At 42.1% G+C, this 17,156-nt stretch overlaps 1 protein-coding gene across 1 annotated transcript in view; it reads left to right on the forward strand.

The window, feature by feature from the left end:
* Positions 1–17,156, forward strand: part of Aptx (aprataxin) — a 63,786-nt gene that overhangs the window by 26,461 nt on the left and 20,169 nt on the right. The window contains exon 2 of the mRNA XM_070100180.1: positions 5,704–5,843. Coding sequence (XP_069956281.1) covers positions 5,704–5,843 — 140 coding nt within the window. The remainder of the gene's footprint in view (positions 1–5,703; positions 5,844–17,156) is intronic.

Raw genomic sequence — 17,156 nt, forward strand, 5'->3', positions numbered from 1 at the left:
GGGAAATATTGCTTCGAATTTCAGACTTTTCGAATTTAGAACTAGCTCCTGGAACGGGTTAAGTTCGATTTTTGAGGTTCCACTGCATATATATACAGTGGACCCCAGAGTTTCGTGATTAATCCGTTCCAGAGAGCCCGCCGAAGGTCGAAATTCACGAAACTCGAAACCATTTTCCCCATAAGAAATAATGGAAATAAAATTAATCCATTCCAGACACCCAAAAATATTAAAATAAAATAGAATAGAAAGGAGAATAGAAGCATCAGGGAAGAGAGAGGTGAAGGTTTATAAACTAAAAGAGGAGGCAGTTAGGGTAAGATATAAACAGCTATTGGAGGATAGATGGGCTAATGAGAGCATAGGCAATGGGGTCGAAGAGGTATGGGGTAGGTTTAAAAATGTAGTGTTAGAGTGTTCAGCAGAAGTTTGTGGTTACAGGAAAGTGGGTGCAGGAGGGAAGAGGAGCGATTGGTGGAATGATGATGTAAAGAGAGTAGTAAGGGAGAAAAAGTTAGCATATGAGAAGTTTTTACAAAGTAGAAGTGATGCAAGGAGGGAAGAGTATATGGAGAAAAAGAGAGAAGTTAAGAGAGTGGTGAAGCAATGTAAAAAGAGAGCAAATGAGAGAGTGGGTGAGATGTTATCAACAAATTTTGTTGAAAATAAGAAAAAGTTTTGGAGTGAGATTAACAAGTTAAGAAAGCCTAGAGAACAAATGGATTTGTCAGTTAAAAATAGGAGAGGAGAGTTATTAAATGGAGAGGTAGAGGTATTGGGAAGATGGAAGGAATATTTTGAGGAATTGTTAAATGTTGATGAAGATAGGGAAGCTGTGATTTCGTGTATAGGGCAAGGAGGAATAACATCTTGTAGGAGTGAGGAAGAGCCAGTTGTGAGTGTGGGGGAAGTTCGTGAGGCAGTAGGTAAAATGAAAGGGGGTAAGGCAGCCGGGATTGATGGGATAAAGATAGAAATGTTAAAAGCAGGTGGGGATATAGTTTTGGAGTGGTTGGTGCAATTATTTAATAAATGTATGGAAGAGGGTAAGGTACCTAGGGATTGGCAGAGAGCATGCATAGTTCCTTTGTATAAAGGCAAAGGGGATAAAAGAGAGTGCAAAAATTATAGGGGGATAAGTCTGTTGAGTGTACCTGGTAAAGTGTATGGTAGAGTTATAATTGAAAGAATTAAGAGTAAGACGGAGAATAGGATAGCAGATGAACAAGGAGGCTTTAGGAAAGGTAGGGGGTGTGTGGACCAGGTGTTTACAGTGAAACATATAAGTGAACAGTATTTAGATAAGGCTAAAGAGGTCTTTGTGGCATTTATGGATTTGGAAAAGGCGTATGACAGGGTGGATAGGGGGGCAATGTGGCAGATGTTGCAAGTGTATGGTGTAGGAGGTAGGTTACTGAAAGCAGTGAAGAGTTTTTACGAGGATAGTGAGGCTCAAGTTAGAGTATGTAGGAAAGAGGGAAATTTTTTCCCAGTAAAAGTAGGCCTTAGACAAGGATGTGTGATGTCACCGTGGTTGTTTAATATATTTATAGATGGGGTTGTAAGAGAAGTAAATGCGAGGGTCTTGGCAAGAGGTGTGGAGTTAAAAGATAAAGAATCACACACAAAGTGGGAGTTGTCACAGCTGCTCTTTGCCGATGACACTGTGCTCTTGGGAGATTCTGAAGAGAAGTTGCAGAGATTGGTGGATGAATTTGGTAGGGTGTGCAAAAGAAGAAAATTAAAGGTGAATACAGGAAAGAGTAAGGTTATGAGGATAACAAAAAGATTAGGTGATGAAAGATTGAATATCAGATTGGAGGGAGAGAGTATGGAGGAGGTGAACGTATTCAGATATTTGGGAGTGGACGTGTCAGCGGATGGGTCTATGAAAGATGAGGTGAATCATAGAATTGATGAGGGAAAAAGAGTGAGTGGTGCACTTAGGAGTCTGTGGAGACAAAGAACTTTGTCCTTGGAGGCAAAGAGGGGAATGTATGAGAGTATAGTTTTACCAACGCTCTTATATGGGTGTGAAGCGTGGGTGATGAATGTTGCAGCGAGGAGAAGGCTGGAGGCAGTGGAGATGTCATGTCTGAGGGCAATGTGTGGTGTGAATATAATGCAGAGAATTCGTAGTTTGGAAGTTAGGAGGAGGTGCGGGATTACCAAAACTGTTGTCCAGAGGGCTGAGGAAGGGTTGTTGAGGTGGTTCGGACATGTAGAGAGAATGGAGCGAAACAGAATGACTTCAAGAGTGTATCAGTCTGTAGTGGAAGGAAGGCGGGGTAGGGGTCGGCCTAGGAAGGGTTGGAGGGAGGGGGTAAAGGAGGTTTTGTGTGCGAGGGGCTTGGACTTCCAGCAGGCATGCGTGAGCGTGTTTGATAGGAGTGAATGGAGACAAATGGTTTTTAATACTTGACGTGCTGTTGGAGTGTGAGCAAAGTAACATTTATGAAGGGATTCAGGGAAACCGGCAGGCCGGACTTGAGTCCTGGAGAGGGGAAGTACAGTGCCTGCACTCTGAAGGAGGGGTGTTAATGTTGCAGTTTAAAAACTGTAGTGTAAAGCACCCTTCTGGCAAGACAGTGATGGAGTGAATGATGGTGAAAGTTTTTCTTTTTCGGGCCACCCTGCCTTGGTGGGAATCGGCCGGTGTGATAATAAAAAAAAAATAATATTTTTTTTCAAATTAAATAAAGATTTACATAATGAAAACAATCAGAAATCAAGTATATGCAGTTAAAAAAATAATAATAACATTACACTTGCCTTTACTGAAGACTTCTGCGTGGATGGAAGACGGGAGGAGGGGATAGGAGGAAGGTGTACACTATTTTTTGGAAGGAGAATCTCCTTCCATTAGGACTTTAGGTAGCAAGTCCTTATCTGGGGTTACTTCCCTTCTTCTTTTAATGCCACTGGGAACAACTTGAAAGTCACTGGACCCCTGTCACACATAATATCTGTCCAGAGAGGTCTTTTTCTTGCGTTTCTTTAAGATTTCCCTGAAGTGGGGCACAACACTGTCATTGTACATGTTGCTGATATGGCTTGTTTCAGCTTGGTCAGGGTGATACTTTTCAACAAAACTTTGCAACTCATTCCACATTGCACAAATCTCCTTAATCTTTGAAGAAGGCACCTCATCCACTCCCTTTTCCTCCTCCTCTGAAGCAAGTTCCTCGGCTGTGGTCTGATGCTGTTCCAGTTTAAGCTCTTGCAGTGCGTCAGTGGTTAGCTTTTCCCTGTGGTCCTCCACCAACTCTTCCACATCCCCGTCAAAATCCCTCTGGATTGTGTTCCTCACTTTATTTACCAAAGGGCTTGCACTAGCTTTCCTTGGGCCCATGGTGACTTATTTAGCAGTTGTAATCACAAAAAAGCAATGGATTATTACGTATCAACCCGCGGGGTGATGGTCACGTGTTGGTAAACAATGGCACACTGAGCGTGAATGGCGTGGGAGACTGGCTTTATGTGTGCGGTGATGGGCAGATTGGTACCAGACGGTCGCCGTAACACGAGTTTTTTCACGAAACTCGAGGCCAAATTTTTCCAAAAAAAAACTCGCTGAAGGTCAAATTTCGCGAAAGTCGAGGCTGCCAAAACTCAGGGGTCCACTGTATATGTATATAATGTGTGTGTATGTATTACGATGGGCTATCTGACCAGTATACATACTTAAATGTATATTAAAGCTGATTTCTTCCATTCTGTTTGTTACATTTTACGGTACACTACTGTACGTATTAACATTTAACCCATTGATTGTCGCAACCCCAAATCCTGAGTTGTCTCCTGGTGTCGCAAAATTTCCAAAAAAAAAAAAAAAAAATCTAATGAAATGATAGAGAATCTTTTCCCAATTGTAATGACACCAAAAGAACGAAATTTGATGAAAAACTGATGGAATTACACTCTCGTGAAGTTAGCTACCTTGGCGATATTTACGAATCAGTGATTTCGCCCACTTTGAGCCCTATTTTTGGCTAGTTCCATTGTTCCAGTTGACCAAACTCTTAGCTATTTCTTGAGAACTCCATTTTTTCTATCGATTGAGTACAAGAAACTGCCCATTTACCGATTTCAACTACCCAATAACGTGGTCAGAAATTTGCAATTTGGCCAGTTTCATGAAAATTAAAAAATATGACAGTATCAAAATAGAGTCTAGAATGAACAATGCAGACATTCCTGGCTCTAAAATAACATTTTCTTTGTTCATCAGTTATGTCTCCAGGCCCCTCTGATATTACTCTTGCTTTCTATTTTGAATTTTTATTCAAACAAAAAATAGAAGATTTACTGTTGTGCAGACTACTGCAATACTGTAATAATTGTATAAATAACATCAACCCATTCATGACTGCATATTAGAATGGCTAGTTGGACATTTATTGGACAATGACATCATTTGTTTACTTTTGAACATCGGCAAAAATCAAACATTTCCCCTACTTTGAGCTCCATTTCAAGGTTCTTTTCATAGTAAAACCAATCAAAATCACCTCTATTTATATAAGATGTTTTCCATTCTATCAAATGAGACCAAGAAAATGAGAATACAGCCATAAATACTATACGAAAATAGACCACACAGTCGGCATTTTAATTAAAAAAAAAAAGGTCAGATTTTTTTTTTCTCATTATGCACTTCTTGCTGCAGGATTTTTTTTGTATGGTGCACACTGACCACACAGACCCATTCTCTCACATGTGGGCCTACCAGCTTTTTCCTGCTTGATTTGAAGCCGCTAGAATTTATGAGTACGTATATGTGCGCCAAAAACGGTGGCTCGTAAGATGTATATATACGACCAAAACAGTCAGAGGGTTAAAAATATACTAAAAATGTTATAAATGGGGCATTTTTTAGACCTAGTTCTGTTGCTCACTTAATATATGATAGAGTAAACATATTATCAGGCTTTTATATGCATTTGAAAGTGAAAAAAAAGGCTGTTTCATTTTACAGTGATTTTTGTTTTATAGCAGTATCCTGGAACCTAATGTGCTGGATAAGTGGGGCCCTCCTGCTATAACAATAATAATAAAATCTTTATTTCCACAAGTACATGTACAAAATATACAGAGCTAGCTGACATCAGTGACATACCTGTACTACTGTATAGAAAGCCGTGTATGCAGAGCATTTTGGGCAAATTAGGTCAGTTTTGTCCCAGGAGGTGACCCACACCAGCTGACTAACACCCAGGTACCCATGTAACTGATGGGTGAACATGGACAACAGATGTCTTGAGGAAACACGTCCTAATGTTTCCTGCCATATCGGGGAATTGAGCCCCAGACCTCAGTGTGTGAGCTGAGTGCGCTAGTGATCAAGCTACGTTGTTGGTTGTTGAAGAATGCTCTAATGGCATTTTTGTATATGAGAGCATAGTAAATGCTAGATTTAATTTACTTCTAAAGTATGTGACAGGATCTGCTGAATTTCTAGACTCAGAAACAATGGACATTGTCCAGTGGTTATGGAACTGTCTGATATTGTTATAGTATTGGCAAACAATATCATCTCTGTCCTTCAATATTGCCATTATTGGCTACCTGCTCCTTTCATTAGCTTGTGAAATGGAGGGTTTAGTAATGTCTTTTACTTGTAAATATGGCTCATTATAGAATCTTATTTTTGTATAGAAGTTTCTTGAATATTAATACAAATTTTAAATGTTACTTTTTTAGGCCCGCTACCATTTTTTGGTGATACCCAAGTTAAATGTACCAAACTTAAAATCACTTAAGAGAGAGCAGAGTGAGTTACTGCGATATATGGAAGAACAGTCACGCTTATTGGCTGCAAAATATCCACAAGTTGAATTCAGGTAAGTAAAGCTTAAAATATTATGTACTTTACTGCAATTGAAAAAGTTGGGTTATAAATATTATGTACATATTAAGAGGGGTTTGAGATATTGGCAGTTTGGAGGGATATATTGTGTATTTTTATACGTATATACTTATAAACTGTTGTATTCTGGGGACCTCTGCAAAAACAGTGATTATGTGTGAGTGTGGTGAAAGTGCTGAATGATGATGAAAGTATTTTCTTTTTGGGAATTTTCTTTCTTTTTGGGTCACCCTGCCTTGGTGGGAGATGGCCGACTTGTTGAAAAAAAAAAAGTTTCATTACTTTAAAGTTTCTAAAATACAGTACTGTATATGCTTGTTTATTAATACATTATGTCAATATGCTTGGATGTAACCTGACATTATCTATGTACATCACAAGTACAGAGCAATCACTAACCTATATCTTTTACATTTTGTAATAGTTTATCTCCACAGTCCATGTACAGGTTGACCATCACTAATCCAGCATCACTGGGACCTAAAGGCTACTGGATTAGTGATTTTGCTGGATTACAGAGGTTAGAATACACTTAACCCAGCACCTAAGCACCTCATGTTATCTTTAATGACCAGGATATCGATAATAGTGCAGAAAACCCTGACGATCCTCAACCTTCTACCTCTGGTGTGGGCACTCGTGACTCACGGTCGGTTGTTCCTCATCGCAAGAGAAAACTAATATTTTCGCGTGGCCAGGCCTCTGACTTCAGTAATGATGATGATAGTGACGTGGATTGTGATTTTATAGCGCTCAACGATCATTCGAGTAGTGATAGTGAGGAATCATATTCACCAGTGAAGCGTCGGTATGTTCGCCGCCGCATGCGCTCGGGTAGTGTACCCTATGCTGTGCCCAGGGGACGGAGTACATCCCGGAGTACATCCCGTGGCCCAACACCAGTTTTAGGTAGTGATAGTGAGGATGATGTGGCTACACTTGGCATGGATAGACCACAGGCATCAGTGGATGGTGTTAGTGGTGATGGTAGTGGCACCGCCATGCGTGACTCACCAGGCCACGCTGGGACCCACGCTGCTGACTCGTCAGTTCAAGGACAAAGCGGAGCGCCAGCCACCAGCCCACCACAACCACCCGCACAACCGGCCTATGATGTCCAGTATCCACCAACAAACCGTATGTGGGATTGGCAGCAAAATCCCAATTTTGTTCCCAAGCCTCACCACTTTGATGACTCTCAAAGTGGAATTCTACCTACTTGTCCCCTTGGAACCATGGCCAATGAACTGGAATTCTTTGAATTATTCTTTGACCAGCCATTGATGGAAATTATTGTCAGGGAAAGTAATAAGTATTATAACGGGTTTATTTGGTATTCTGGTAGCGGGTGGATAAATGATAAACGTCTTCAGAGGCTTCTTACTTTATTGTTAAGTCGTGGTGGGTACACAGGCTTGAGTGTTTGTGCCCATGGCCCGGGCAGGGCCATCCCACGAGAGAGAGCTGGGAGTCCTTGTGTCTTGCTGCTAGGCCGCTGTGAGAGTGAGGGTGAGGCAAGTCTGGGCATACTGAAGTGGCAAGGCCTATAGGTGGCAGCACCAGCATGGCGCGAAATATGAACTAAGCTGGCAGACAGCATGGGCTGTCTGTGCAGACAGTACAGGCTGTCTACATACGCTCGGCCACCTACCGCGCATTGTCCCGACGCGACAATACTGGTGGTAAAAGAAACTCGGTCTCTCGTAGGAACAGGGCACAGAACACAAAATAAAAACATATATATATACATATGAACATGGAAAAAAAACTTCCTACAGGGAGGGAAGAAAAAAACATGTGGGTGTGCTAAACATCGTGGTCAAAGGCAGTGAGCGTCGAAGGGCATCATTGCACGCCTTCCTGCGTCTGGACAGATACTGCAACATGGGAGACATCGCTGCGGCTGAGCTGTGATGTAACAGGTTACGGTCTCCTCTGGAACGGTGAAGCAGTCATCGTAGGAGTCGCTGCAGGTTTTCACTCAACCTGGGGCACAACATGCTGGTGCCCTCGAGTGAGGCGTCGACAAAACTCGGCAACTGGGCAGGACTTCTGGCAAGCGACTCAGGACACTTCTCGACTGGTACTGTCGCTGGGCTGTCACTGCCGGCGAGCGTGGAGTGAGTTGTGGAGCGAGTCGTGGCAGAGACAACTGGGCGAAACATCTGGGAGTCGTAACATCATACACCAGACTGCAGTGAGAGAGCTAGCAGTCAAAGTGACATCTTCTTTGTGCAGGCTGCTCACTGAAGCTTGTGACACGAGGCTGACACAGCGCCTGCCGACAGGGCTAACTGCGGCTTGGCGAGTATCATTCGGCAATTGGAGTTATAGCAGAGATTAGTCTAAGCGTCCCCAGACTTGTTTCTCTACATATAACTGCACTCTGACGGTCTGGAGGTGAAGTGAAACAAATCTCGATGGGAATCGTAGCAGGTACGATTCTGCAGAACAACACGAGCGACGAGCATAAAAGCTTTCTGTACAAGAGGGCTCGGTCACTCGGAGCTGTCTTGACATCAGCTGTCAAACGTACTGGTCACACGGGTGACTTAGCACAGTGGTGCTACTCAGGTCTGGCTCAGACCTCACTGGACACACGGAAACTTTACACACCCACGGTACACTAACATGTGAGAACACTGACTGAGAGGAATTAATTAACACACGACATATATCTTCTCTCAATCTTCTCGACAATACTGAAACAATTACTGAACACTCGATGGTGACATCATGTGATGTCAGCAGACATCTCGAGGTGACGTCAGGCAGACATCGTGGTGACGTCAGCAGACATCGTGACGTCATGAAGTCGGGCAGCATCGTGGGTGACGTCAATGTGATGCGGGCAGCAGACCACAGCATGAGGCCTTGGGACGTCTGGTAACTCACGTAGCTCGTAGGTCTACGTGACATCACCCACAACCACGTGGCGTCGTGATCCACGTGGTGTCGTGATCTACGTGGCATGCTGATCCACGTAGCTTCGAGTGGCCTCGGGCACTCGGATACACAGCTCTGGCAATGAATCACACGAAAAACAGCAGAAAACACAGCAGAGGGAGTGGGCAGTGGTGAGTGTATGGTAGTGTGGTGGCGAGGAGCGTGGGTGAGTGTATGGCAGGGGAGCATCTGGCCATTCCTCCTCCTCCTCCACCCACAAACACGTGGAGAAGCTCACACTGGACGCAGAAATCACCACAAAACTCACCTCTGGCTTGCTGAAACAGCTGTGCTGAGCTGAACAACAACAGCAACATACAAGTGACGCTGAACACGTGACTTGAGAAACAGCGTGGGACGCTGTGGCGTGGGGTCACTTGGACGCCACTCACAATTCTCGAAGAAATTCGGCAAATTTCGGCTGGATCCTGCTTGTACCTGTGTCTGGATGCTCAAACGTGCAGACACGACATCAGGATAACTCGTTGAGAGACGGATGCTTCTTGCATGAGATGATGAAGTGAAGATGACTTCATCCCTCTTCCTTCCTCGCTTTGGGCAAACACACTGCTGCGACCACAGCTGCTACCATTTATAACGAGTTTATTTGGTATTCTGGTAGCGGGTGGATAAATGATAAACGTCTTCGGAGGCTTCTTTATTGTTAAGTCGTGGTGGGTACACAGGCTTGAGTGTTTGTGTCCATGGCCCGGGCAGGGCCATCCCACGAGAGAGAGCTGGGAGTCCTTGTGTCTTGCTGCTAGGCCGCTGTGAGAGTGAGGGTGAGGCAAGTCTGGGCATACTGAAGTGGCAAGGCCTATAGGTGGCAGCACCAGCATGGCGTGAAATATGAACTAAGCTGGCAGACAGCATGGGCTGTCTGTGCAGAGAGTACAGGCTGTCTACAGTATTTTGAGTACACCATGGCAAATACGATCTTATCACCACAGTCAAGACTACACAGGTGGAAAGAGACGACTGTTGCAGAAATGTATTTGCTTTTTGCAACAATAATGCTTATGCCTCACGTCTATAAGCATAATATAAAAGCATACTTGTCCACAGATCGGCTAATTTCTACCCCGGTCTTCAGTGAAATCATACCAGTGAACAGGTTTATCTTACTCTTACGTATGTTGCACTTCTCTGACAAAACCAGGCCTGACAGAAGTGACAGGTTATACAAGATTAGAAATGTTTTCATGTATCTCAAACAAAAGTTCAGCATATACTTTTATCCATTCAAGAATCTTGTAATTGACGAGTCTTTGATTTTGTTCAAAGGTAGACTGTCATTCAAGCAGTATGTACCGAGCAAGAGGAAACGCTTTGGTATAAAACTGTTTGTACTCTGTGATTGTGACAGTGGCCTGATGTTGGATATTGTTGTATACACGGGTAGTAAAACATTGAAAGATACCAAGATGTTATTGGGTACAGTGGACCCCCCGCATAGCGTTGGCCTTACATAACGTTAAATACACATACCGCTACATTTTATCGCCAAGATTTTGCCTCGCATACCGCTAAAAAACCCGCTCAACGCTGTTCGCCTGAGACGCGTCTATGTGCAGCCTGAGCCACGCTCACATGTTCCGCCGGTGGCATTGTTTACCAGCCAGCCTCCGCGGTAACATCCAAGCATACAATTGGAACATTTCGTATTATTACAGTGTTTTTGGTGATTTTATCTGCAAAATAAGTGACCATGGGCCCCAAGAAAGCTTCTAGTGCCAACCCTACAGCAATAAGGGTGAGAATTACTATAGAGATGAAGAAAAAGATCATTGATAAGTATGAAAGTGGAGTGCGTGTCTCCGAGCTGGCCAGGTTGTATAATAAACCCCAATCAACCATCGCTACTATTGGTGGTACAGCTGCTGCTGCTGCTGTACCACCGTCAGCTGCTGCTGCTGCTGTAGTACCGTCTGCTGCTGCTGTAGCATCGTCTGCTGCTGCTGTAGCACTGTCAGCTGCTGCTGCTGTTGTACCACCGTCAGCTGCTGCTGCTGCTGCTGTAGTACCGTCTGCTGCTGCTGTAGTACCGTCTGCTGCTGCTGTAGCATCGTCTGCTGCTGCTGTAGCACTGTCAGCTGCTGCTGCTGTTGTACCACCATCAGCTGCTGCTGCTGTAGTACCGTCTGCTGCTGCTATAGCATCGTCTGCTGCTGCTGTAGCACTGTCAGCTGCTGCTGCTGTTGTACCACCGTCAGCTGCTGCTGCTGTAGTACCGTCTGCTGCTGCTGTAGCATCGTCTGCTGCTGCTGTAGCACTGTCAGCTGCTGCTGCTGCTGCTGTAGCACTGTTGTTGGTGTGGCTTATTGAGAATACCAAGAAACAATTGACCCCAGAGGATTTGCCACCCAGGATAACCCAAAAAAGTCAGCGTCATCGAAGACTGTCTAACTTATTTCCATTGGGGTCCTTAATCTTGTCTCCCAGGATGCAACCCACACCAGTCGACTAACACCCAGGTGAACAGGGAAAAATGCCTGGAACTAGTGCTCATATTGGTGAATTTAAAGCCAGCAAAGGTTGGTTTGAGAGATTTAAGAATCGTAGTGGCATACACAGTGTGATAAGGCCTGTTCTGGAAGAAAATGCCAAACAGGACCTACAGTACTCAGGAGGAAAAGGCACTCCCAGGACACAGTGTCTCATCAGTCATTGCTGCATCTTCAATAAAGGTAAGTGTCATTTATTCTTCATTTAGTAGAGTAGTACATGCACAATATATATTGTGCATGTACTACTCTACTATTGTGCATGTATCCTTCTCTTTGTGTGTAGGAAAATGTATATTTCATGTGGTAAAATTTTTTTTTCATACTTTTGGGTGTCTTGCACGGATTAATTTGATTTCCATTATTTCTTATGGGGAAAATTCATTCGCATAACGATAATTTTGCATAGCAATGAGCTCTCTTGCACGGATTAATATCTCTATGCGGGGGTCCACTGTATCTCAGGTGACGTAGTGAGAAACATGATGGCACCTTATCTTGGTAAGGGGCATACATTATACATGTATACCGATAACTGGTACACAAGCCCATTACTCAGTGATTTCATGCGAGTGAACAAGACAGCTGTGTGTGGCACAGTGCGTTCTAATCGTAAACATATGCCCAGGCTCAACGCAGGTGCTCGTGGTGATGACGTGCAGGTGTTTACTGCCAATGACATCATGGCATTACGGTGGCATGACAAACGAGATGTCACATTGTTGACAACCATTCACCGTAATGAAATGCAAGACAGTGGCGAAGTTGATTGAGTGACTAATGAACATATTCGAAAACCAGTGACAGTGATTGATTATACACAAAACATGCGCTTGGTTGACAAATGTGACATGCAGATTGGTTTTGTTGACTGTGTTCGTAAGAGTTACAAGTGGTACATGAAACTTTTCTTCCATCTCATGGACATTTCAATGCTCAATGCATATAATATGTACCAAATAAAGACTGGCAACAGACCACCGTATGGTGAATTTTGTTTGTCTGTTGTCAGACAACTCATAATGAAGTACCAGGTAAGAACACCTGCTATACAACACGGTCCTTGAATTCCTCAGGATATACCCAAGCGTTTGAGGAGGGAAGGTGATCATTTCATAATTCAACTTCCTTCAACTCAGAAGAAATTTGCTCAGAAGAGATGCATTGTCTGTGCACAAACAAAACGACGGCAACAAAGACGCAAAGACACTCGGTTTATGTGTGAGGAATGTAAGGTGCCTCTGTGCATGGTGCCTTGTTTCAAGGAGTTCCACAAGCTCCAGCAGTTCTAAAACCATGTCCAGTGATTGTAAATATGTAAATATATGATAGAACATTAGTATTATACAAGATTTGTGCATGTTTATTGTAATAAACAACAGTGGTAAACAATAATATGATAATAACTTTAGTGCGGTTATTGTGTTCAATACAGTGAGTTTATATACAGTGGACCCCCGCATAACGATTACCTCTGAATGCGACCAATTATGTAAGTGTATTTATGTAAGTGCATTTGTACGTGTATGTTCGGGGGTCTGAAATGGACTAATCTACTTCACAATATTTCTTATGGGAACAAATTCGGTCAGTACTGGCACCTGAACATACTTCTGGAGTGAAAAAATATCGTTAACCGGGGGTCCACTGTATATACATTATATACAGTATTGGTCTCTCTGGCCCCAAATGTTAGTAGGAATAGAAAAAAATTGGAAAAGAAAAGAAAAAACAATAACAACCGCAAAATAATGTAATGCGCGTATGTGGAATTCGCCGATGTTGCCGCCACCACATCATTTTTGACAAACTTCTTGGCACTGTATCTCGGTAAGTACTGATCAGAATTTTTTTTTTGTCTTATTACCTTCACAAAAATATGCTCTTTAATTCTGTAAGAAAAAATAATATTTTTTTTTTTTCAAAATTTCTTGGACACTGGAGCACCACTTCAGATTTTGGCCTTGGACCCTGAAGGGGTTAAAAATACACCATAAATCAGTATAAGTTGGTTAACCCTTTCACTGTCATGATCCCTGCTCGCAAACTTCCTCCCATTGTCGAAGAATTTAAAAAAAAAAATTATTTTATCTTCTGAAGTGATAATTTTTTCCGAAAGTAATGAAACCAAAAGTACAAAATTTAATGGAAAACTTACAGAATTATGCCCTCACAAATTTAACAGTCTTGGCGATATTTATGCATTGGTGGTTTTGCCCAATTTACGCCCTGTTTTTGGCCAATTCCATTGTTCCAGTTGATCAAACTCATAGCTATTTCACCAGTATTCCTTCTATTCTGTACAGAAACTGCCCATTTACTACTTGATTACCCAATAAAGTGATCAGAAATCTGTAATCTGGCCAATTTCACACAAATTTCATTGATGCCAATTTCAAAACAGGGTCCATAATAAACAGTGCAGACATTCCTGGCACTAAAATAACATTTCTTTGCTCATTAGTCATGTCTCTAGGCCCCTCTAATCTTATGCTTGCTTCCATTCTGAATTTTTATTCACACAAAAAAGAGATTTACTGTTTGGCAGACTATGGCATTATTTTAATAATTGTATAAATAATGTCAAACCATATGGGACCACATATGAGACCAACTAGTTAAATATGTATTGGATGCATGACGTGATTTGTTTACTCTTGAACATTGGCAAAAATCGAACATTTCCGCTACTTTGAGCTCAATTTCAAGGTACTTTCCATCTTGAAACCAATAAAAAAATGTTCTATTTCTGTAATATATCTTCCATTCTATCAACAGACCAAAAAAATGAGAATGCAACCATAAAAACCTCATGAAAATACACAGCAAAGTTGCTGTTTTACACTAAAAACACGGTTGCATTTTTTTTCTCATTAAGCACTGTGTGCTGCAGGATGTATAACGTTTGCACTTTACAGAATGAGAAGCATTTCCTTTATTCATTGGAGCCTGTTTACCTTGTACATGTACTTGTAGAAATAAAGATATTATTATTATTATTATTATTATTATTATTATTATTATGGCTGGAGTTGAAGTGAACAGGTTATAACAATAAATTGAAGAAAAACAAATTGGAATGGCTTGCCTGTGTTTGCAAGTAACACCAACAGTGTTTATAATAATAATAATAATAATAATAATAATAATAATAATAATAATAATTTTTATTTTAGCATGATGCATGTTTGTACAAAGGAGTATAATAATTGGGTGTTCATGCCAAAAGTGCCTTTATATGCAGAGTATTTCATGCAGACTTAAGACTAACTTAATAAGGCAATAACAGTGCAAAATTGTACATATGGTCATTAGGTGAGTTACAATGAATACAAGAAAATTGATTATTCTATTACTTCATGCTACATGGCTTTAATAAGTTTGGTAGAGAAGAATTATGGTTTTGATTATTAACCTAAAATGGACAAAATGGAATAATTAGCATTACATTTGTGATAATTACAGATATTGAGAGTAAACACATACAGTGGAGCTCTGGATTTCGTATGCACTGAATATCGTACGTTTCGGATTTAGACCACTTTTTTCAGCGAAATTTTGGTCTGGATTTCGTACCTCCATCCGGAAATCGTACATATCAGACATGTCCCCCTGGGCCGCTCATACATTCGTGACTCTCTCTTGGGCACATTAAATGTCTTATTTTACGTTAATATAGACATTTTCATTAATCCATATATGATATTTTTTTAAAATTATATAAGAAACATGTTACATAGCACATAAACAAGCAATGTTTATATGCAATGTATGTTTAATAATAATCACTCTTGGGCACATTAAATGTCTTATTTTAGGTTAATACGTATAGACATCTTCATTAACCCTTTCAGGGTCCGTCCCGTAGATCTACGGCTTCACGTTGAGTGTCCAAACCGTAGATCTACACCAAAATTCTAGCGCCATCAAATTTAGCGCGAAAGCGCTCATAGGCCTACATGTGAGAGAACTGGTCTGTGTGGTGGGTGTGCGCCATAAACAAAAAATCTAGGCACCCGCATAGCATTGTGGGAATGCCGGCTCAGTTACCCTTGTTCACCATGCCTCGTCGCAAGTCAGCTCTCACTCCCCGGAAAATTGGGACTCTCCTCTTCCTATCTGATAGTTCTGACACTGATGGAAGTGGAAATGAAGACGAATTCTACGGCTTTGATCAGTTAGTGACTGAAAGGAATGACCAGGATATCGATAATAGTGCAGAAAACCCTGACGATCCTCAACCTTCTACCTCTGGTGTGGGCACTCGTGACTCACGGTTGGTTGTGTCTCAACGCAAGAGAAAACTAATATTTTCGCATGACCAGGCCTCTGACTTCAGTAATGATGATAGTGACGTGGATTGTGATTTTATTGCGCTCGACGATCATTCGAGTAGTGATAGTGAGGAATCATATTCACCAGTGAAGCGTCGGTATGTTCGCCGCCGCATGCGCTCGGGTAGTGTACCCTATGCTGTGCCCAGGGGACGGAGTACATCCCGTGGCCCTACACCAGATTTAGGTAGTGATAGTGAGGATGATGTGGCTACACTTGGCATGGATAGACCACAGGCATCAGTGAATGGTGGTAGTGGTGATGGTAGTGGCACCGCCATGCGTGACTCACCAGCCCAGGCTGGGACCCACGCTGCTGACTCGTCAGTTCAAGGACAAAGCGGAGCGTCAGCCACCAGCCCACCACAACCACAACCACCTGCACAACCAGCCTATGATGTCCAGTATCCACCAGCAAACCGTATGTGGGATTGGCAGCAAAATCCCAATTTTGTTCCCAAGCCTCACCACTTTGATGACTCTCAAAGTGGAATTCTACCTACTTGTCCCCTTGGAACCACGGCCAATGAACTGGAATTCTTTGAATTATTCTTTGACCAGCCATTGATGGAAACTATTGTCAGGGAAAGTAATAAGTATTTTGAGTACACCATGGCAAATACGATCATATCACCACAGTCAAGACTACACAGGTGGAAAGAGACGACTGTTGCAGAAATGTATTTGCTTTTTGCAACAATAATGCTTATGCCTCATGTCTATAAGCATAATATAAAAGCATACTGGTCCACAGATCGGCTAATTTCTACCCTGGTCTTCAGTGAAATCATCCCAGTGAACAGGTTTATCTTACTCTTACGTATGTTGCACTTCTCTGACAAAACCAGGCCTGACAGAAGTGACAGGTTATATAAGATTAGAAATGTTTTCATGCATCTCAAACAAAAGTTCAGCATATACTTTTATCCATTCAAGAATGTTGTAATTGACGAATCTTTGATTTTGTTCAAAGGTAGACTGTCATTCAAGCAGTATGTACCGAGCAAGAGGAAACGCTTTGGTATAAAACTGTTTGTACTCTGTGACTGTGACAGTGGCCTGGTGTTGGATATTGTTGTATACACGGGAAGTAAAACATCGAAAGATACCAAGATGTTATTGGGTATCTCAGGAGACGTAGTGAGAAACATGATGGCACCTTATCTTGGTAAGGGGCATACATTATATACCGATAACTGGTACACAAGCCCATTACTCAGTGATTTCATGCGAGTTAACAAGACAGATGTGTGTGGCACAGTGCGTTCTAATCGTAAACATATGCCCAGGCTCAACGCAGGTGCTCATGGTGATGACGTGCAGGTGTTTATTGCCAATGACATCATGGCATTACGGTGGCATGGCAAACGAGATGTCGCATTGTTGACAACCATTCACCGTAATGAAATGCAAGACAGTGGCAAAGTTGATCGAGTGACTAATGAACGTATTCGAAAACCAGTGACAGTGATTGATTATACACAAAACATGCGCTTGGTTGAC

The sequence above is a fragment of the Cherax quadricarinatus genome, chromosome 71 (assembly GCF_038502225.1).
Source record: "Cherax quadricarinatus isolate ZL_2023a chromosome 71, ASM3850222v1, whole genome shotgun sequence".
Classification (NCBI taxonomy): Eukaryota; Metazoa; Arthropoda; class Malacostraca; order Decapoda; family Parastacidae; genus Cherax; species Cherax quadricarinatus.